Source organism: Nannospalax galili, unplaced genomic scaffold (genome assembly GCF_000622305.1).
Source record: "Nannospalax galili isolate Female #2095 unplaced genomic scaffold, S.galili_v1.0 scaffold1129, whole genome shotgun sequence".
Classification (NCBI taxonomy): domain Eukaryota; kingdom Metazoa; phylum Chordata; class Mammalia; order Rodentia; family Spalacidae; genus Nannospalax; species Nannospalax galili.
The window spans coordinates 471,390-494,315 of NW_008359461.1; the positions used below are offsets into that span (position 1 = coordinate 471,390).

At 38.1% G+C, this 22,926-nt stretch overlaps 1 protein-coding gene across 9 annotated transcripts in view; it reads left to right on the plus strand.

The window, feature by feature from the left end:
- Positions 1-22,926, plus strand: part of Pcnx1 (pecanex 1) — a 163,909-nt gene that overhangs the window by 70,803 nt on the left and 70,180 nt on the right. For 7 of the 9 annotated variants that reach the window (XR_003847835.1, XM_008823213.3, XM_008823214.3 and 4 more), the window contains 2 exons: positions 6,270-6,454; positions 22,194-22,284. Coding sequence is in view for 8 of the 9 variants with exons in the window: in XM_008823213.3 (XP_008821435.1) it covers positions 6,270-6,454; positions 22,194-22,284 (276 nt within the window). In the remaining variant the exon portion in view is untranslated. The remainder of the gene's footprint in view (positions 1-6,269; positions 6,455-22,193; positions 22,285-22,926) is intronic. The other 2 variants (XM_017795627.2, XM_017795628.2) reach the window with 1 other exon arrangement.

Here is a 22,926-nt window from a genome sequence, read left to right on the forward strand (position 1 = left end):
ATTGATTTTGCCCGTGTTAAATTGCCAAAGCATTTCAGCAGTTATAGATGTGAAAATAACAGTCCTTAAGTTAGCTTTTCTTTTTTCTACTTCCACATGAATTATATTAATGAAACATCTTTTCTCAACATCGTGACAGTGTTCAATGTGAACAGATACAGAACCAAGCAGTGAGCTTGCTGAGAACTAAACAGAAAAATGACCTCACCTTAATAAGTCAGTTTGACTATTTCATGTCACAAAAATAGGATATTTTACTTTATGTATATTGTATAAAATTTGAACCCAGTAAAGGATGCAGAGCTAGAAAATTTATATAAGGTATTATCAGCTGTGTATTTCTTTTTACATACAAAGACACGTTAAATTGTCTATTGTATATTAAAAGCATTTTTATTTTTTCCAATATTCTCAAATAGGAAAATAACCGTTTATGATATTGGGGATAAATTTTAGTTTTTAACAATTTTAATTGCATCAAATTTAAAGAGTTCATGTCTTAAGTTAGAACTATGAAGAGCCATTCAGAAGACTTGTGCTTTCCATTAGAAAGACAGATGTCAGCATCTGTCTGAGTGCTTGCACAGGCAGTACACATTACACACAACAGGGCATTCCTGTCACCTCTGCCGTAGCACCACTGTACAAGATCTTTTCCTGCCATGTTGTTACTTTAATTTTCAACTTCCTAAGGAAGAACGTTAGCTTCTCTTGAGTACATAGTGGGTTAAGAGAGAGAGGCCCTACCGTGCCCTTTTTAAAACTTCCTTCTAAGCCGGGCGTGGTGGCGCATGCCTTTAATCCCAGCACTCGGGAGGCAGAGGCAGACGGATCTCTGAGTTCAAGGCCCACCTGGTCTACGTAGTGAGTTCCAGGCCAGCTGAGGCTACAGGGAGACCCTGTCTCAAAAAGACCAAAAAAAAGACAAAAAAAAACAAAAAAAAACTTCCTTCTTAGGAATAACAAAATCCTATTTAAAAAAATTTTCATTTTATATTCCCCTGAAATTGAAGACTGAGTTTTTTTTCTTCTAGGTTTTACATTATAGCCGGGAATTTCATCTTTCATAGGACATGTTCCTAATTCCTTCAGTAATATATAATGTCATTATATATGTGTACATATATATATTAAGCCAATATTTGAAATATAAAAATGGGAATTAACCAATTTGAAGAAGCATCTGTTTTAGAACCTCTGCTTCTGTGAGCCCTCGTGTTTCCTTCCTGCCTCCTTTTCCTTTCCCTTCGCAGGACGTGCCTTTCTGCTGGTAGATTGGGCACAGTCCCAGTGTGTGGAAGGACATTTACCTCCTTTTTCCATTTTGTTCCTGACCTCTTTTGCTTTTTGCTTCCTGGATGAAACATGCTACAGACAGTTTCTTTGCCTTCCTGCTCTCCCCATGTTGCTGGTTTTTTAAACATTCTACCTGTTTTTACACTTAACCCTTTCATTCTTTGCCATGAATGAGCCTGCCCAACAAATGTACATAGGTTAGTTGTTTTTCTCCCTCTCACTCTGTCTGGTGAAATATTAGAGCTACTCTTCTAATTCCAGCCAGTCAGTGTTTCCCAATCTCTTTACAGGATTTTAGATCTGTCACATCTTGGAAATGGTTCAGAATTTACATCTAAAGGGCTCATGTTTGATTTTTTTGAAAGCTGCCTTCTAGTAGTTAGCATAGGGCTGGGGCAATAGCTCAGCCATTAAAGGCTAAAGCTAACAACCAAAATGTCAAGAGTTCAGTTCCCAGTAGTTAATATGCAATTTTTGTTGTGACTCCAGTATGTTTCCAGTACAGATGTTGCATATGTCCTATATAGGCTGACCTTGTTATGGGCAAAATAAAATAAAATTTAGTTGTAGGAATGAGGGGAAATACCAACTTACCAAAATTACCTTTTGAAATTGTAAAAAATATTCATATTCAGGAAAGGTATATTGTGGTGTTTTTTAGTGTGAATGGAATAATCTCCTTTTTAATGAATATAGGTTAGAATGGCCATTTAAAATTTGGAAAAACATTTTGTTAAAAAAGAATAAAAAGGCCGGGTGTGGTGGCGCATGCCTGTAGTCCCAGCACTTGGGAGGCAGAGACAGGCGGATCTCTGGGAGTTCAAGGCCAGCCTGGTCTACATAGTGAGTTCCAGGACAGCTGGGGCCACAGGGAGACCCTGCTTCAAAAGGACCAAAAATAAATAAATAAATAAATAAAATAAAATAAAATAAATAAATAAATAAAAAGGCTATGACAGTACATTCATTATAGTTTCTGTATAAATATAGTAAAAAATTTTCTAGTAGCTTCCTTTGTCCATGGGGGGATATGTTCTAAACCATGGGTTCCCGAAACCATGGGTCATAAAGAACCCTGTAGATTGGTCTCTCCATATGCACGTTCTTATAATACAGTGTAATTTATACATTCAGCACAGCAAGAAATTAACAGTAACTATGAATAACGTGGCAATTATAAGAATACAATAAATGAATCATTCAAAAATTATGAACCGTTTCTGATATTTTCAGTTGAATATTTTGAGATTGATGGTGACTGTAGGTAGTTAGGCCCACAGAAGCAAAACCTCTGCTAAATAACTTACTGTGAACTTTAGTGAGTGGATAGTTTTAGTAATTAACAATCCCAAGAGAAATGTGAGAAAATATCTGTTTACAAGCATTAGGATTGCATCATCCACTTCCTCACAAAGTTTTTATGTTTTTTTTTAAATTATGTTTATTAAAATAAACCCCTTAAGAATTATTTCCAAAAATGTTTTTCAAATTAATCAGGTGTGATGGCACACACCTTTAATCTCAGCATTTGGGAGGCAGAGCCAGGCTGAGCAAGTTCTAGGCCAGCTAGGGCTACAGGGAGACCTTGTCTCAAAGGACCAAAAACAAATAAAAAAGTTTTTCAAATTAATTTAGGGATGTAGGTAGGTTTTGTAGGTGCTAGCTCATTTTTTTCCAGTTACTAGAGCTAAAAATAAAGAGAAGTAAATTTTTTATGATGTAACTATAAAGAGTTCTGTATTTATTACCCTACATGTCATGTGTTTTTAAATCCTTAATTAGTAGACTGAACTGGAAAGAAATCCTCTGTATTTTGGTGAAGAACAAAAAGCTTTAGTATATTTATAACTTTATTTAAAATAGTGATTAAAAGAACTTTAATAAAATAACACCATAGTCATACTGAAGAATCTGAGATTAGATTCATAATGGATCATTTTATGCTCAGATTTGAATCCATCAAATGTTTCTTGTTTGTATACTATATTTAAGACATTCTTTTCTCTGGAATCTGTAGATTCTTAGCAATAATGGAGTCATATTCTTAGAGTTTACATTTTAGTTGGGGACATACATACAAGGTAATGGACAATGTAAGGCACAATTGCCAATGACCACTTTCATGTAGAGAGGACAGAGTGACCAAGAGCAGCCATACACCTGTTATTAACTTGGAAATGCTAATTGGTGTGATTGCATGCCAGCCATAATGATAGACTTAGATTTCCTTTTGCTGTGCTATGACGTATTTGCTACTGTTAAAAAGAGATGTGTTTATGTCTATTATTTATCTAAAATGAAATGCAACCCTCCAAGAATCTGTTTCCTAACAATTTGTGCTAAAAATCAGCCTTTTCTGTTGCCGTTAAAGGGTTTTGAAAATAGGAATTCAAGTGGCATAAGCATTTTATTACTAGCTTTTGATATTTAAAACTTGACATTTATAATCATAGATTTTTGGCTAATTTCCTTTATTTAGCCTGGAGTTTACTTTCATGCCCAATATTTTGAAAACATTTTGTCTGTTTGGATAGACGTTGTGCATCTCTGGCTTGAAGGGAGGGGGCTATAGTCTTAGATATGTTCACATTACAATGTGGCTAACTGTGATAGGTTGCCTTTGCCTTGACTTTAATTAAAAATATTGATAGAAAATTTTTTGCAGTACAGAAGTTTTGGGTTAAGTATAAACTTTGCTATCATCAGAATCTGAAATTTCACAGTATTTGAACATTTTCCTATTTTCTCATGTGAAGCTTGGTCATTTTGATAAGGTTCGTGGATGAGTTTAGATAACTTCTAAGGAAGAGTATCAGCTCAGTTATGTTGCTGGAAGGTAAAAACAACTGTGTTCATATTCTTGAGATAATTTTTTCCTCTTTAAATTTTGCAGTGCTGGAGATTGAACTCAGGGCCTGCCACATGCTAGGCAAAGGCTCTGCCATTGAGCTATATTACCAACATTTCAAGATCATCTCTTGATTAATAGCTATTGGGAAAATACTTAGTTTAAATAAACTATTAAGCATGTTTATATATATAAAATAATGCCAGCATGATTAGCAAGTCAAACATTTGAAGACTTGCTTTTCTCCTGTTAGAACAATTCCTAGGTGCTGTCTAGATTGGATACCTTTCGGTAGTTCTTAATCAAGCCAGAAGAATGAATGTGCTGGTTAATATAACTGTTTGATGAAAGAAATATTCAAACTCTCTACTGTCCAATGTGACAGGCATCAATTATTACTTCCTGCTCACTTTGGTGGCATTAGCTGTGGTATGTAGTTATTGTACTTGAAATGTGGTTAACCCAAGTGAAAAACTAAAATTTAGTTTAAATATCCCGGGCCACTGTAAGGCAGTGTAGTTCCAGGGCATTTTACTGCCACACCTGCAGTGTTTGTATTTAGTCTTCCCACTTGGCCTTTTCTTCCATTGTCAGTCAAAGCACCAAAGAAACCATTGTACTGGATGCAGAGGATCAGAGCAGGTAGTCAAGAAGGGTTTCCTCAGAAATGATAAAGTAGGTTGGGCCATTGCCAGTGCTGTTCTTTTTGCTCTAGCAGTCTGGTGATTCTAGTGACAGGCTCTAGAATTACTCATAGTTAAACTTAAATTGACTCAGAAGCATTACTGGAGCATCACGTGAAGAATGATGTAGATAGTTTAAAAGTTTTCATGTGCATCAGTTTAAATTTGAGCAAATCTTCTATTAAGAATGTTAAAATTCATGTGACCTTAAATAGTTATAAAAATAAGTTAGCTGGATGTGGTGATGCACACCTTTAATCCCAACACTTTGGAGACAGAGGCAGGCAGAGTTCAAGGCCAGCCTGGTATACACAGCAAGTTCCAGGCCAGCCAGTGTGACATGGCAAAACCCTATCTCAAACTGTCTCAAAAAATAAAAAGAGGTTAGTAATACAGGAAAATTAGTTTTATAAATAATTTTATAAAAATAAATTTATAAAGCTGGACATGGTGGCACATGCCTTTAATCCCAGCACTCGGGAGGCAGAGGCAGGTGGATCTCTGTGAGTTCAAGCCCAGCCTGGTCTACATAGTGAGTTCCAGGCCAGCTGGAGCTACAGGGACACCCTGTCTCAAAAGACCAAAAAATAAAAGAAAATTTATAATAAAATACTAAAATTTTTTGAAATTGTATTAAATTTAGACAACAGTAGAATATTCTTTGAGAAATTACAGGTTTCCCAATTATTAAGGTTTTCCAAAATAATGGATCATTGTTAATGAGAATTCAGCTTTGACTGGAAATCATATAACAATCATGGGAACATGATTTTTAACTAATACTTTGTATAAAATGCATGTAGTCTTACTCAAAAATGTAGAGGCCTTTATAGATGATTCTTACATTAATTTTCCTGTCAATATCCCAGTGGCCATTTGTGTTTCACTTGATTGAGTCAAGTATTTGGTTCTTTTGCTCTACTTTGTGATTTTCTTTTGATTAATAATTGTATTTTGTTTCCATTTGATAGAGATTCTTTGGTTATCAAATGTGTAGCAACTGTGTTTTATTGTGAACTGGAGATCTTAGACTATTTGAAAGAAAATTCTAGGATTATTACAAGGTTATAAATAAAAGTGTGTGTTTAACTGAAAAACAGTTTACCTATTGGAGTCCAGCACCAAGCCAAGTTGGTTGAATGTATTTATGATTCTTTGTTGCTTTTCTGTTTCTTTACTCTAGAATTTAGTTGGCTTGTGCTGGAAGAAAGTTGCAGATTGACAGTTTGCATCTATATTAAATGTTTATTGCATTCATTACTATGAGTCAGATTGATAAAGACCAAAACAAGTATAATCTGTATAATTGTACAAAGCTTCTTGGCTCTTTCTTAGGTTATTTGAAGTGTCATTGTTGAAATCAGTTCTGTATTGATTTCATTCTGGCTGTTGTTTTCTCTTTTCTTCCCTGTAATGTCTCCCCAATCCATGTTTTTTCCTAGCCTTCAAGATGGTCAGCAAGGCCAGCAGTCCACAGCCCAGGTCAAAGTCCAGTCCCGCCCCCCATCCCAGGCTGCAGTGCTCAGTGCTAGTGCCTCCTTGCTGGTGAGAAAAGGGAGTGTCCACTTAGAAGCCTCACATGACCATGCATCTGCTGTAGGCGGTAGCAGTTTGCAGGATGAACTTGGTATGCAGGCTTTACGTAATCTTGGTGTTTGGAAACTTTAATCTGCAGTGAATGGGTAACAGCGATTGCAGTTCTTTTCTGAGATAGCTCTGTTTTTATTGGGTTTTTTTGTGCCGAGTGTAAGAAAACGACTTTTCTTTTTCTGTTTCTCTTTACTCTTACTCTTTTTCTTTTGAGCGTATCCATTACTAATAGGCAGGTGATACATTGACAAATGTTCCTACCACAGCATTTGTTCTCTCAAAACAATGTGGGCAGTTCTGTTATTTCCAGGCATTTGTACCATCTGAGAAAATGTGGGTTCTTTTAAAAAGTGATTTTGAGAAAATCTTAATTTCCTTGAATTATTTGAGTATGTTATTCACAGGGAAGGTAGACGTGCTGTCTAATAGTCTGCCACTCTACAGTCTGGTTGTGAAGTGTTCTGTATTTTGCAATATGTTCATCACTTGCAGTAGGATTTGTTAAAATTTTAAATGCAGTGTTCTGAGGACAACATCGTTCAGTACTCATAATAGATTACTTTATAAAATATTTCATTCTCCTGTTAATATATGTATAAATATACTCATAAATTATTAAAGTCAATTTTCAGAGATGCAATATATTTTAAAGCCTCAATTATAGTCCATCAACTCAAATGCATGCTTTGTGCATTAAGGACAGATTTTTATGCTACTTAAAAATTTTATACTAGTAGTAGATTTTATACTACTTTTTTATGTATTTGTGTGTTGTGTTGCGTGTGTGTGGATTTGTGTTTGTACATATATGTGTATGTGTGTATGTGCATGCCTGTGGAGGCTAGAGGTTGACATCAGGTGACTCCCTCAGTTCTCCACCGTATTTTGTGAGGTAGACTCCCAGTGAGCTGGAGCTGACTGACTCGGCACCCCCAGCTGGCCAGAGCTCCAGAGACCTGTTTTCCTCCTCCCAGCTCTGGGGTCACATGTGCAGGCCTTGCTTGGCTTTTTACTTGGCTGCTGGGAGTCCAGACTCATACCTTCATGTTTGTAAGGCTTTTCCTTTTGAATTTGTGATTTGGAGAGGCAAGAAAAGTCTCTTAAGGTGCTTGAGCGAGAATAAGGTAGACTTCAGTTTAGCCATCTTTTTAGTTGCAGTTGCACTTTACTGGCTGAAAGCAATTTCCTGGCCTATCTACTTTGATTTCTGTTTCTCTGAATGATTCAGGTTTCTTGTACTCATATTAATCATGGTTTAAATAAATCTATAAGGAAAATCTTGTTATTCAGTAACAGTGAATACTGACAGTGTTTACTCAATTTGATATTGTTGACTGTATTCTAACAGCTTTACCCCTATAAAAATGTCTCTAATTTGAGTTAGCTAGAAGGATATGTGGTAATAAAAAAAATTGAGTTTAATAAAACGTAATATGCTATTTATTCATTGACTCTTTTCCATTATGTAAACCTTAGTTACAGAGAGCTATTAATAAATATGTAAATGTACAAATCTCAACTTCAAAATGGTCATCTAAGGAGTTTATAACAGTGCCATGTTTCGGAGTTTCTAAATAAAATAAGAAAATAATCCAACTCTTCAAATTTAGAATGCTTTTCCTTTTGAATTTGTGATTTGGAGAGGCAAGAAAAGGCTCAAGATGCTTGAGAGAGAATAAGGTAGACTTCAGTTTAGCTACTGTTTTAGTTGCAGTTCACATTTTTTAGATGCAAACGTAGCCCATTATGTGATAATAGCAATGCTGATCACCACTGACCCCAAAGTTCCCATGGACACAGGCTTTTGACTGTGAGCATAGATTCCAGTAACTGTCTGTCTCATTGCCTACTGGCTGTATGGTGGTAGACTGGCTAGAGTCAGGCTTCAGTTTTACCTGTTTTAGAGGTTTAGTTGACCTAGATTATTTTCCTCAGGACGGATTCTGTACTTAAAAAGAAGCCAGGTGAGGCCAGTGAGGTAGCTCAGCTGGTAAAGGCACTTTCTGCCAAGCCCGACGACCTGAGTTTGATCCCCAGAATCCACATGGTAGGAGGCGAGAGCCAACTCCCCCAAACTGTCCTCTGACCTCACACACGTTAGCTGTGGCACTTACATGTCCACACACACACACCTTCAAATAGAAATAAATAAGTAAAAAATATTTTTTAAGTCAGGCATGGTGACGTATGCCTTTAGTCCCAGCACTTGGGAGGCAGAGGCAGGTGGATCTCTATGAGATTGAGGCCAGTCTGGTATGTCTAGCTAGTTCCAGGCCAGCTGGAGCTACAGGGAAACCCTGTCTCAAAAAAAAAATTTTTTTTAAAGCTAAGTAAGCTTTAGTTATAAAGCATTACTTTAAGAAATATGTTTATTTTTATTTTACATATATGAGCATTTTGCCTCCATGTATATAAGTATATCCATGCATGTAATGCCTGTGGAGGCCAGAAGAGTCCCTGGAACTGGAGCTATTAACCATTGTTAGCTGGGAACTGAACCTGGGTTCTCTCAAGAGCAACAGTGCTCTTACCTCTGAGCCATTTCTTCTGCCCAGTAGAGCCTCATTTTAAAGCCACATGCAGATTATTAGAGATCTGTGCATCTGAACTGTCTTGGAATTTTCCCATTCAAATTCTAACCATACCCAACTCTCCTTAGCTTCTGAGATCAGACAAGATGGGGTGTATTCAGGGTGGTATGGCCACAGACCTATTCTGATTGTCCATAGTTCGGTATCTATTGGGGGATGCTTAGGGCATTCTCTTGATATTTGGATTTTTTCTTTTGTAATAGCTAGTTTCTATCCTTGCCTTTTGTAACTGAATACTGCCACATTACATACTTAGTAATAGCTAGCACAAGACAATGAATGGAAACTGAGTACCTGTTCATAGCACATAAAACTATCCCTAAAGATTCTGAACCTGGACTGCAACTGACCATAAAGCAGCAGATTTAGAGAAACCAAAATATATTTGTAACATGGTTTAATTTTCTATGTGACTTTAAGTGACAGTTTTACTTTTAAGTACTATAATTTTTTTTTTTTTTTTGGTCTTTTTGAGACAGGATCTCCCTTTATCCCCCACTGGCCTGGAACTCACTATGTAGACCAGGCTGGCCTTGTTCTCACAGAGATCCACCTGCCTCTGCCACCCAAGTGCTGGGACTAAAGGAGCACACCACCATGCCTGGCTAGTACTATAATTTCATATGAATGGATTTGGGTGCTATATGTTCAAATGTTTTTTTTTTTTAAAGTTAGCTTCAGGGAGCTGGAGAGAATGCTTAGCAGTTAAGAACACAGACTGTTCTTGCAGAGGACCCAAGTTGTATTCCCAGCACCCACATGGAGGCTAACAATTGTCCAAAACTCCAGTTCCAGGGGATCTGCCACCTTCTCCCGACCTCCATAGACATTGCACAACATGGGTGCACTTACACACATGCAAGCAATACACTCATACACATAAAAAATAAAAAAATATTTAAAAAAAAAAAAAGTTCACCTTGAGACTCAGCAGACAGCCCAGCAGGTAAAGGTGCTTGTGTATGAGTATATTGAAAAGGAAATTTCCATCAGAATTTTCCAAATCATCCAGTGTAACATTCTGTTCTTTATTTTGAAGGTACAGTGGGGGCAGAGGACAACACCAGGTGCAAGCCTTCTTCCAGGGCCACCCACCCTGGATTTTGAGACAGGGTCTCTCACAGCCTAGTATAAAATATATAAATATAGGTAATATTTCTCTAATTAAAACTTTCTTGATTGGGTTAATATTTCAGGGGATTAAAATTGATTCCTAAATTTTTTTCTTTGAGCTTTTTTTGTATCACTACTGAACAGAGATCGACAAAATGTTGAGATAATCTGCTTTACTCTAGAGCTTGTTAACTTGAAAATGTATTCTGCTCAAGAAAATGCACAGGAGATTTGAGAACACCCTGTTGCCCTTCTTATTAAGCAGTTTACAGTGGCTGTGCATTATTAAGCAGGAGTATAATCTGAAAGCTTTAATTTTTTTTATTTTAAAGCACAGAATCTCCAATGACCTAATATTTTAGTGATTTTTACTAGTCTTATTATTAAAAAATATTTCATGTACTGTTCCATTCATTTGGGCTGTATCTTAAGTTCTTTTCTTCTTGACTATAAATTGGGTCAAAGGACTGTGTTAGACAGCACTGCGGTAGATCATTTTCATTCATCTGAACAGCGTAGTTATGAATTCTGGGACTGGAGAGATGGCTCAGCTGTTAAGAGCACTGGTTTGGTTCTCAGCACACACATGGCAGCTAACAACTATCTGTAACTCCCATACAGTGATCTGATGCCCTCTTCTGGCCTCCAAGAGTATTGCACCAATCAAGTGCACTTACATACATGCAGCTAAAACACTCATATTCATAAAATAAAGATAAATCAAAGTAGTTATATTCTTTTTGCAACAACCTTGCTCAATTCTGTGTGGGAACCTTCTTTTGGGGAGTAAGGACAACATAAAATAGAGTGTACAAATGAAAGTAAAATGTTTATTTTTGTTGAAACGGTAAAACTGTTTTGTATCTAGAAGGGAGAGTGTTAAATGGTGGAGGCGATGTATTTTATCAATGCTTCCCTTTGATAGGAATTCAAATGTGCTTTTCCCCATCCTTAGAACAGAAATACAAGTCTGTAAATATTGGGAAATATACTGAAGAAAATTAAGTCATCTGTGATGTCATCACTCAGAGTGCCACCAATGATATTTTGTGATTATTTTTTTCATTCCTAGTTCTTTTAAAATACACATACATATAATTTCCCAGTTGAGACTGTATTATATAACTATTGTGCTTTTGTTTAAGTTTTTTGTTTGTTTTTGTTTTATTTGTTTCTTTTTTGTTGTTGTTTTAGTTTGGTTTGGGTTTTTTTTTTTTTTTTAATAACCATATGATTAGAAGGAGCATTTCATTACAGCTTTAACATATTCAATAACAAACTCCAGAGCAAAGATATATCTTTTTCAAAAGTGGCTGTAAATTTTTAGGTTCACAGTTGAATTAGTACAGTTATATAATATTGAACTCAGTATAAACCCTGTGAGATATAAAATTGAATGAGTTTTTACCCTTTAAAGAAGATTTCCATTTCATTTTAAAATATGCTGTTTCCTACATTTTTAATGCTACTAACACTTAGATGTTTGCACATGTCTCTTTAATCTCTGTGTATCTGATTATTACTAGTCACAGTCGGTTACACTCAGATCCTTAATACCTAAGGATATACCTAATGGGTATAAAGTCATCAGGTAGATTTCATTCGTAATGTTTATCACCGCTACTATTTAACATGAAGTAAATTTTTATGCTTCCTCCTCAAGTATGTGTTTTTTTTAATTTACTGATTTTTTTGTATGTATATCATACAGAACATCCCACACAATCTTACTCATCTATATACCCACTTCCCAAATGGCACCCTTCCATAGCCTCCCCACTCCCACATACTGGATGACATACTCTGTCATCCCTGTTACTGTCCGTTGTGTTGTCGGCACCCCCAGCCATTCCCCACTGCTTGTCCGTTTGCTGAATCTAGTCAGCCTATCTAGAGATCCTTTTTTTTTTAAGGAAGATCCACTGTTCCTCATCTAGCCGCAATCAGTTGTCAGTATTTCTTTAGATAAGATTGAGGTCTGCTGTTCATTTTCCCAGTTCTGTGTTGGGTTACTGTCTGGGAGTCTTTTGGGCCACCTTGGCCAATAACTGAAAAGAAGGTATCTCCTGTCTGGCATTGTTTCTTGTTATATAGCCTTTACCTATATATATGGACTCTTAAAAATTTTTATTGACCCCATTAATCTTTGGTTATACTTTCATTTTGGGTGCTTAAGGCCATACAGTTGGCCCAGATAAACCAATTTATTTTTACTATTAAGGTTGATTGAGGCATGGGCTTGGGAGGAACCCCTGGCTCCTTTCTCTTACCAGTTCTGTCTATATAAAGATAAGTCAAAGGTCCTACTCGACCATGGCTGGCTTCTCTTAGAAGCATAGAGGAAATGTGTCCTCTGTGTTGACCCTCTTCTTTGTAGACTGGACACTGGTTCAGGTCCATCTGGTGGGGTCTCTATGGCCTCGTTGACCAAGAGGACAGGTGACTCACCACAGTTACAGGACATTTTGAGAGATACTCATAGTCTGGTTTGGGGCTTTTTGTTTTTGTTTTTGTTTTAAGTCTATTTGAGACAAGGTCTCCCTGTAGCCACAGCTAGCCTGGAACTCACAGAGATCACCTACCTCTACCTCCCAAGTGCTGGGATTAAATCGGTGTACTGCCATGCCCAGCTTGTATAAGTTTTATCACTTGCTTTTTTTTTTTTTCCAGCTTAGCTTGTCTGAAATTTTACCCATATTATTAACTTTTTAAAGTTTTTAAATTTCTCTTAAAATGGTATACATTTTGTCACTTAGGTCTGTCTGGAAGACAGTACCTTGTAGTGAATTCTAAAAGGCAGACCTGCTGGCCTCCAGCAAGCGAGGAAGTCAGCCCAAACCAAGTATGTTTGAAATACAAATAAAAATGTATTTAAGGACAACAAAAAGACACAAATGGTCTGTAGTCATAGCCCCAAATCTCAACCTTGCTCCTAATTTTTAAAACTTAAAGGCAAGATTATAGAGTCTTGTATCTTTGAAACTGTATTGGTGTCCTTTGTTCAGGGGGTCTGAAGAAATGATTAGATGATAGGACATTTTTGTAGGGCAAGTTAGAATTGTAAAGCAAAAGGTTCATGTGTTTTCATCTTCAGATTTTATGAACGTATACATTTTAATGTTCTTAGTCATTGTAATACTGTTCATAACTTTGAAAACCATAAAAAGAATTTTAAGTGCCCACTACTAGAGAACCACTTAAAGATGACGGCACACACAATATAATTTAGACAACATAATAGTTAGTAATATAATATTTAAAAAATTGTGTGGGGGGGTACATCCTCCGTGTATGTGTGTGTGTGTGTGTCTTTGCACGTGTGTGCTGTACAGCTAGGCCCAAGATCAACATGGACAACATAGGTTGTTTTCCTCTGTTGTTCTCCCCCTGATTCCCCCCCCCCTTTTTTTGGTCTCTTGAGACAGGGTCTCCCCATAGTCCCAGCTGACCCGGAACTTACTACGTAGTCGAGGTTAGCTTTGAACTCACATAGATCATCCTGCCACGACCTCCAGAGTGCTGAGATTAAAGGTGTGTGCCACCAGGCCCAGCCGTGTGTGTGTGTGTGTGTGTGTGTGTGTGTGTGTGTGTGTGTTTCTCCACCTGATTTTTTTTTTTTTTAATGTGTATGAGTGTATTGTCTGCATATATGTGAATGCACCCATGTTGGCAATGCCGTGGAGGTCAGAAGAGGGCTTCAGATTCCCCTGGAACTGCAGTTAAGGACAGTTTGTAGCCACCATGTGGGTGCAGGGAATCGAACCCGGGTCCTCTGCAAGAGCAGTCTGTGCTCTTAACTACTGAGCCATCTCTCCAGCCCCTCTCCACCTGTGACAGGTCTTTCACACTGAACTGCAGCTCACCATTTCAGCTAGACTGGCCCAAGAACTGCTTCCTCCTCATCCCCCCTCAGAATCCATCCCTAGCTCTCGGGTTACAAGTATTGCCACCATGCCCCATTTGTCATGGTGCTGGGAATCGGAATTCAGATTCTTGTGCTCATGCAGTGAGCACCTTATCCCTGAACTACCTCCCCAGCCCAAAGGTCTGCATTATTGCCATGAAACGTCAGGCTTGTTTACAAAGGGAAAAGGCAAATTTCAGAACAATGTGTGTGTGAATGATCCATTAGTCTTGGGACAGGTGTCTATAAAATCTGTTCTGAAGAACACAAGATGGTCTTGGCAGCTGGTGTCTTTGGAGAGTCACGAACTCTCCTCGTTTAATATACTCTTTGAATCTTCTGAGATTTTTTCAAAATGAAATACCTAAACAGCAATATCAGCATCATTTTCCTTTGTCTTGGTTAGGGTCTTGTGGGAATTTCACTAAGTGCCTGCTGTCTCACACTCAGTCCTCCACTTAGACTTTCCTGACTATTCTTTTTCCTTATTTTCTGCAGTTTTATGGGTATATAATTTAGATACAATAAACATCACCTGTTTCACATGTATAGCTAGTGAGTTTTACCAGATGGTACACCTGTGAAATATACCATAGGCAAAATGCAGAGTATTTCTGTCACTTCCAAAACATATGTGTGACCCAGTGTGCTTTGTCCCTCTTCTGTCCATGAGAAACCACTGCTCTGCTTTCTTCTTCTTTTCTTTTTCATTATTAACAAAATGGCTTATTTTGCTCTTTGCTGTTGAGAAGTTACAAGTTTGTGTCCAATACGATCACAACGGACCAAACTTTGCAGTGCTGTAAGAAATGGTCATGAGGAGCTAACAAGTGGGACACAGGGCACACGGCATGCCCATGTGATCCCCCCTCCCCCACTACATCTTAAACATCAAAGGGTTGCAGACACAGCAGCATTAAGGGGTGTGGAATGTAAAATGATGACATACCCCCAAGGCATGAAATTAATACTTGGATTTTCTTACAGTTTAATTTCTGATGTTTTACTACTAAGACCTCTGATTTTTGCAATTTACCTTGCAGCTTTAAAATAATTAATGGATTATTCTACTTCATGATTTTTTTAAATGTTTTATTTATTATTTTTATTTTATGTGTATGAGTGTATTGCCTGCATGTATGTGAGTGCATCGTGTCCTGCAATGCTGCGGAGGTCAGAGAGGGCTTCGGATTCCCCTGGAACTGGAGTTAAGGACGGTTCATAGCCGCCATGTGGGTGCTGGGAATTGAACCCAGATCCTCTGCAAGAGTAAACAGTACTCTTAACCGCTGAGCCATCTCTCCAGCCCCAACTTCATGACATTTTAGTTTTTGTGTACTCAATTATTATAAAAACACTGTATCTCTTGGTAAAGGCTAAAGCTCCACCTAGGTCAGTGACCATGGGAGGAACCAGCTCTCACGTGCACACATGTGGCATCTACAACTGCATGTGGCCCTCTGCTGTGTGCTGCAGAATGGAAGCTTTTACAAGCTTGCACCCCCCTCTACTTGGTGGGTCATGCTTTGCTTTTAATTCCTCTTCACTTGTTCTAAGTAGCTTTGTAAATAAAACAAGAGCCAGAATAAAAGTATCCCTGTCCACACCGGGCCTGGTGACACACACCTTCAGTCCCAGTGCTCTGGAGATGGAGGTAGAGGCAGAGCTAGAAGCAGGTGGGTCTCTGTGAGATCGAGGACAACCTGGTCTACATAGTGAGTTTGAGGCCTGCTGGGGCTACAAGGAGACCCTGTCTCAGAAAAAAAAAGTATGCCCATCCTTGATTCTATTTGATCTCTGAAAAAAAAAAGAGTAAGACTAAGTAATCAAGCTTTTCAGAAAGACCCATGCTGGCATGGTGGTGCACATCTGTATAGCCCAGCTGCTTGTAGGGTTGGTGTGGGAAACTCACTTAGGCCCAAGAATTTGAGAAGAAAGCTCAGACCTTCCATCAGTCTAAGGGATGGTACCATTTTCAACAACAGGAAAAAAACAAGGATGGAGCACCTTTTGCAGCTCCTTACGAGCTATTGTCTTTGCATTGTTTTATGGCAATGTTCTGCACAAACTGCATTCTAAAAGGAGCATGACTGTGCTTTCTGTCACTGAGGTCTACCCTCTTCTGGAAGCTGTACGATGAATTATATGGTATGTGGCCTTTTCTGTTTAGTAAGACTCCTCAAGCTCTCCAGTGGACTAGTCTCCTTATCCCTGCACGGTATTCTGTGTGCGCATATGGTTCATCCATTCACCTGTTACTGGGCACTTGTGTATAATTTCTAGTTTGTGAATACTATAAACAAAATGTTTCAGCTGGTTTTTTGCTTGATTTGTAGTGCTGGAGATTGAACTTGGGGTCTTGAGCTTGCTAGGCAAATGCTCCAGCACTGTGCCATCTCTCAGCCCTAAACTAGTTCTTTTTGTTGTTTGTCTTGTTTTAAATCAGGCTGGGAGTGCTCAACATGTTAGACAGCACTTGCTGTGCAAACATGAGAACCTGAGTTCAAATCCCCAGCACCCATGTAAGAAGCTGGGTGTGGCCATGTGCACCTGTAACCTGAATGTTCTGATAGACAGGGACAGGAAAGTCACTGGGGCTGGAGGGCTGCCAGCCTAGCTCAGGCTCAGCAAGAGAACCCCGCTCAAGGGAATATAGCAGAAAGTGATAGAGTGGAACACTTGAAATCCTCTGGAGTGTCTGCACTTACTGCCCTCCACACACACACACACACACACACACACACACACACACATCACCACCACAACCACCAGCAACAATAAATCAGTTCTATATTTGCACCAACAAGTTCCATTTGTTTCCCATCCTTGCCAGCAGTTTGCTCTCATTGGTCTTTAGTTTTAAACATAATGGTTTCTATCTTACTGTGGTTTAAATCTGCATTTCTCTTGTGACCAAGGATGGTGGGCATCCCATGATTCAGATTTTGAGGAGGGGCATATATATATCTGTACTAGAAACATCAATGTTTGTCTCAGTTCAAAACTAGGTTGTTGGTCCTCTTACCATTTAGGTATAAGGGTTCTTTTGATATTTTAAATTCAACTCATTTGTCAAATTGCAGATACCTCCTATTATGTGGCTTGCCTTTTAGTTGACTTGACTGCTCTAAATGCCATGAATACAACTGCTACAGGTTATTTTACCAAGGTAAGAAGTACTTGTCTCTTTGAACTAGAGTGTGAGCAGATGATGAACTCATACAGCATATGAGCTGTATTTGTCTCTTTGAAAAGCTCAGGTGATCTGGGGAGCAAGAATGGAGCCCTAAGAGGGAAGTGAGATCAGTAAGAAGAGAAAGGAAGCCCGTTCAGAGAATACATCAGCTTATGGAATCTCTTTTACTGTTGCCAGGCAACCATGACCTCTGGGTAGTCTAACTGTCCTCCAAAGCTCCCTTTTAAACCCCTTCTTTCACACATCTACCCCCTTCCTTGTTCTCTTTTAAAACCAGTACAGCATTGCACATTCTGGGAAGAAGGGCTAGTTTTAAATATTGAAACTTGAAATTACAAGTTGATTTCCATTGTATCACAAGAGTTAAAGAGGCTTTAGAAGCCTAAGATTCTGGGTCTAGGGAGACAAGGGTTAGCAGACTACAGCCTGCAGGCTTGACTCTTGGTTTTGTAAAAATAAAATAAGCATAGGTTTTGTGTTACATGTTGTCTGTAGTGACCTTATGCTACAATGGCAGACTCGAATTGCTCCAGCGTAGAGTATAGGACAAAGCCTGAGATACTCATTATCTGGCTCCTCATAGAAAAAGCTTGCTGACCCGTGGAATAGGGAGAGACAAGTCCATTAGCCCATTAGCAGCAATATAGCATGAGTCATTTCTGTCTGGGTGGACACTCATGTTACCTTGGAGACTCAGAGTCGCCACTCCTGATAATAAGAGAATCTTACTGAAGAAATCAGAGCTGATTTCAAAGGCCTTTGCTCTTAAAAGTATAATAATATATTCATGGAGAAAGCATGATACTCTTCACATCAGAAGGGAGCATGTCTGCACTTAGAACTTGAGGGTATGTGGTCCTCCTGTCTTCTAGAAAGCACTTTACAGATGTACTGCCCACATAGCTCTTTGCTCCTGTAGCTCCTTCCTGCCCTCAGGGTAGCACTAGAAAAGTGAGAGGTTCCAGTGAAACACTGGCAGGTGCAGGCTTGGGGAGCACAGTGAAGGGGGAGTGGAAGTCCAAGGAGAAAAGTATCCAGGAAGGTAAAGTGGCCCCTTTGTTGTTGGTTTCTGGAGGGTTAGAGAAAGATATGTCCTAGAAACTGCCTCCTTCCAGAACACACAAGTGTCTAGAATGAGCGGCAGAGAGAATGGAGCAGGGCTTTCACAGGTGAGTACTGTGCTTCAAACTCCAGCGTGCCTTGTGTCGAGTGCTGGGGATTGTTACTCATGGGAGACTGGAGAGGATCCCATTGTCCCCGGTCTGGATCAGTGTCTTGCCAGTGTTAGTTGAGAATCTGTCTGCTCTGTCTGCCATTGTCTTTGGCCGGTGCCCAGGTCCCCAGTCCGTAAGTCTTCAGTTTCACTCATCTTCCTGCTGCTCACCATTTTCTTACTGCCCTGAAGTTGCTTTAAAACTCTCCTACTCAGCTGGGCATGGTGGGACATGCCTCTTTAATCCCAGCACTCAGGAGGCAGAGGCAGGTGGATCTATCCTGTGAGTTTGAGGCCAGCCTGGTCTACATAGCGAGTTCCAGGCCAGCTGGGGCTACAGGGAGATGCTGTCTCAAAAAGAACCCCCCCACACAAAAGCAAACTTTCCTACTCAAAAGGAGATATTAAATAATCAGCAAATGTTCATAAATGAATAATGCCTGATATCTTGACTTTTTTTTGAACTTCGAGATACTATTTTATGAATATCATTTTTATAAATCTGAAATTCCAGCTTTAGTCTTGTTTATTTGGTCAGAAATTTATTTTGTTTTCTCCTTCAATCATCATGGAGCCTTTCTCTCAGTTATGAACTGGTAATTGACTCATAATGGGGTGGGCTTTGTCTATAATCACCATTCTCATGGAGGGGACACATCTCATTGATGGTCTGCTTTCTTCCCAGTTTATATTCATTCATCAGAAATAGTATTTAATATGAGGGTTGTTAAATTCAAGGTAGAAAATGGAGTCATAATGACATTTTATTTTGAATCTAAACTTTATAATTTTGATAATGATGTCAAAAGTGCATTAAAGTATTCTTAATTGTTATCAGCAACAGCAGCATGTACTTCTGTTTTGCTGTTTTTGAATAGAGTTCCCAACTTATCCTTTGTTAGATCATATTAGTACATTGAATTGTAGCCACACTTCTCATGGAATCCATATGCTATATATTTTTAGTGCGTTTTTTTCCTGCTGTGTTTATCTTAAGTGAAATCTGGCACTTCTGATCAGTTGCCCAAAGGTAAAGGGAGCTGCCCTGGAAAGGCTCCCTGAAGTGTGGTTCTGTGTATGGTGTGGCACCTGCTGTGTGAGTTAAGAACCCAAACATGTCCCTGAGCTTTAGTAGGCAGATGCAGGCTCCCTCAGAGGAAGGCAGAGCACTGCTGAAGTCACACATGTTGGTTGAAGTCATTGTTTCCTGTTTCTTAGACATGTTTTATGTTTCTGTGTAAATGTCTCAAGTTTTATCACTTTTCAGTCACTGGTTTAGATAGAGACATTCAGCATTACAGGTTGAGATGGCAGTCCAACTACTCAATCTTCCGAGTTCTTTTTCTGTTCAGAAAAGCTAGGGGGATGTTTTTGTTTGCTGCATTCTTTATGCTTATGTTTAAAATGCAGCTATTTCCATACATTTAAATGAAACATCTGTACATACAGGATAACATGCAAAATGGCTTAAAGTTCTTGCATTGTTCCATTTAAAGGTTACAAAGATAGTATTTTTAGCTCATTTGGTTGTATAGAAATACTATTTTAAATATATGGAGAACAGGCCAAGTTACTAAAGTATATGTGAAGTTTAAGTATTCAGAAAATACTGCAGCCATTTGAACAGTTGAATTCAAAATTAACTTATTTATGAAATACATTAAGAATCATGGATTGTGACAGGGCAGTGCACTCATTCATTCTTACTGAACATCATACCCAGTAACTTCTTACTTAATTTTTTCACTTTCTGACGCTTACTTGACCACACTTCAGATTCACTTTAAGTAATGCTTCTAAGAAGTGAGCAAATCGACGGCTTGGTTCCTCTTATTTTTGGTCACTAGTGCTGGTTTCTGAATGACTCATGACTGACTGAAAGGGGAGAGAAAACGGTCTTAGATAAGCTATATTCTGAGTAGTCCTCCCTTTAAAAATATACCAGTGAACTGAATGTTTCTCTTTCCATTTATTAGTACAGCTGAAATATTAGAACTTGCCACCGTCACCATATTTCCCCTTTGCTGTGCACTGGGACCAACAGTTCCCTCTCAATCTCTGTTGAACTGCTGAATGTTTCACAGAATTTTTTTCTAATTTATCTTAGTATTTTATTCTGACCCAAAAAAATGTTACCACAGACAATACTATGGTAAAGTAAAATTGTACATGTTTTATCTAGTGACCAATAGAATGTATTCAAAGCAATCTTATTAACTAGATCAAGTTCTTAAAGGTGAAGTGATAGGTGAAATGTTCTATAAACCCTTAATCATAATATTTTATGAGGTCTTTTTGTTACTTAAATAGGAAATCTGCGTAGCATACCATTTTGTGTTGTAGGCATAGAAAAATCTGACTTTTCACCCTGCCATCAAGTTATAATTGTCCTTTTAAGAGTCTTCATATTGGGTGACAATATTCAGAATGCACTATGTATTGTATATGTGTATTATATAATGTATTTGATAGGATATTGTCAAAGAAATGGAATAAAAGATTTTTTAAGATCTTTTAAGATCCCTTATATTACAGCTCAGTTGGTAGAGTGCTTGCCTAGCATGCATGAAGCCCTGGGTTCAACTTCCAGCACTGGATAAGCTGGGTGTGGAGGCCCATGCCTATAATCCCAGCGTTAATGGAGGTGGAGTGAGGAAAATCAGAGATTCTTGGTCATCCTTGACTTCGTAGTAAGTTTGAGGCTGGTCATGGTTACTTGAGACCATAGAATCTCAGTAATTCTAGCTACTACTGAAACAACCCTCATAATATTAAAAAAGCACCCTGGACTAGCCCCCAGTGCCTGCACAGTTCAATACCTCCACTCATTGGCTTCTTAGAAGTTTATGTTGATTTATTTATATGCCCTTCCCACCATTGATATGGCTCCATAGAGCCTCAGGAAGGCATTTTGAGCAGTATCAGGGCTTTTTAAATTCCATTATTAGAATTAACTTTGTATTAGAAAGTTCGTTTTAGGACAGGTGGGGTTTTGTGCTGTTATTCCTCACTCTTTTCAAAGATGAGAAGGCAGCCTGTGTTCCAGAGAGGGTCGTGGTAAGCAGAGGGAGCAGCTCAGCAGGTCTTGTGGCGGGGAAGAAAGAAGAGAGATTGAGCTCAGCTCCCTAGAGCTGGCCTTTTAACATCTGTGTTTTTATCAATGTTCATTTCAGCCAGCTTAATTTCTAATCCTGTTATTGTTTTTATAGACATGTTTGACTGTAACAGTTGCCATTCCTAAAATTTTCTTACAACACTTGTGGAAGAATTATATAACTAGTAATGTTTATTAAATTGCATATCACCAACATTATTAAACTTGCTTTAAGCCATTTTGACTTTTCATTTCTCAACAAAGTAAAATTAACCATTTTCTTGTCCTGAAGTTAGAACTGTCTCAAAATTCAAGCAGCTTTGCGTAGAATCACTCAACACCTGCAAGTCAGCCAGATGACTTTTAAACATTAAACAATCCATTCATATGATTATCAAAATGAAAAATGTGCTTATAGGAGAAGAGAGACGGCTGGCTCAAATTTCTTCCTTTTAATACTTGGTTATATATGTTGGCATTTTAGTCTACTGTTAAGCCTTCCTTTTTAATTTACATCATTCTGAATTACATGGAAATCATTGAAAATATATTAGAAAACATATTGTAGTATTTTTATAATGTAAAAAGTTAGGAAATTTGGTGGATTATGGGTTAAACATTCTGGCTTTTCTAATGGCTCTTTTAAAAACTCATTTATTTACTAGGTAAGTTCTCTTCTACGCTCTATGAGACTGGTGGCTGTGATATGTCACTCATGAATTTCGAACCAGCAACAAGAAGGGCATCCAATATCTGGTAGGTGCAGAGATATTAGGAGCATGTTTGTACTTGTGTGTATTTTACATGTTTAAAAGTTTAAGTGTTGGAGCTGGAGAGATAGCTCAGCAGTTAAGAGCACTGGCCTGCTCTTACAGAGGACCTGGATTTGGTTCCCAGCAGCTAACAACCATCCATAACTCCAGTTCCTGGAGACCTGAAGCTGTCTTCTGACCTCCATGGGCATTGCACGACATGGGTGCACTTACATACATGCACATAAAATAAAAATAATTAAATAAATAAATCAAATAGAATTTTTTTAAAAAAGCTTAAATGTTGCCAGGCATAGTGATATAGAAGCTTGTTTTAAAATCTCATTTTTTCTAATTCACAAAAATGCTATGTGTATACCTGTGGTATCCACTGTGTTGTTTTGAAATACTGCATACATTGTGGAATAAGGGCACCTAGCTAATTAACATATGCATTACTTTGCATACTTACCATATTTTTGTGATAACATTTAAAATCCATAACAGAAATACCAATGAGACAGAAAGGAATTCATTTATTTCCTAAAGACAAAGAATAATCTGTCTTCACTGAAAATATATAAAAATTGTACTTTGTAGCTACATACTTGGGTAAAAATCTATTTAAATCTTATATAAAATGATA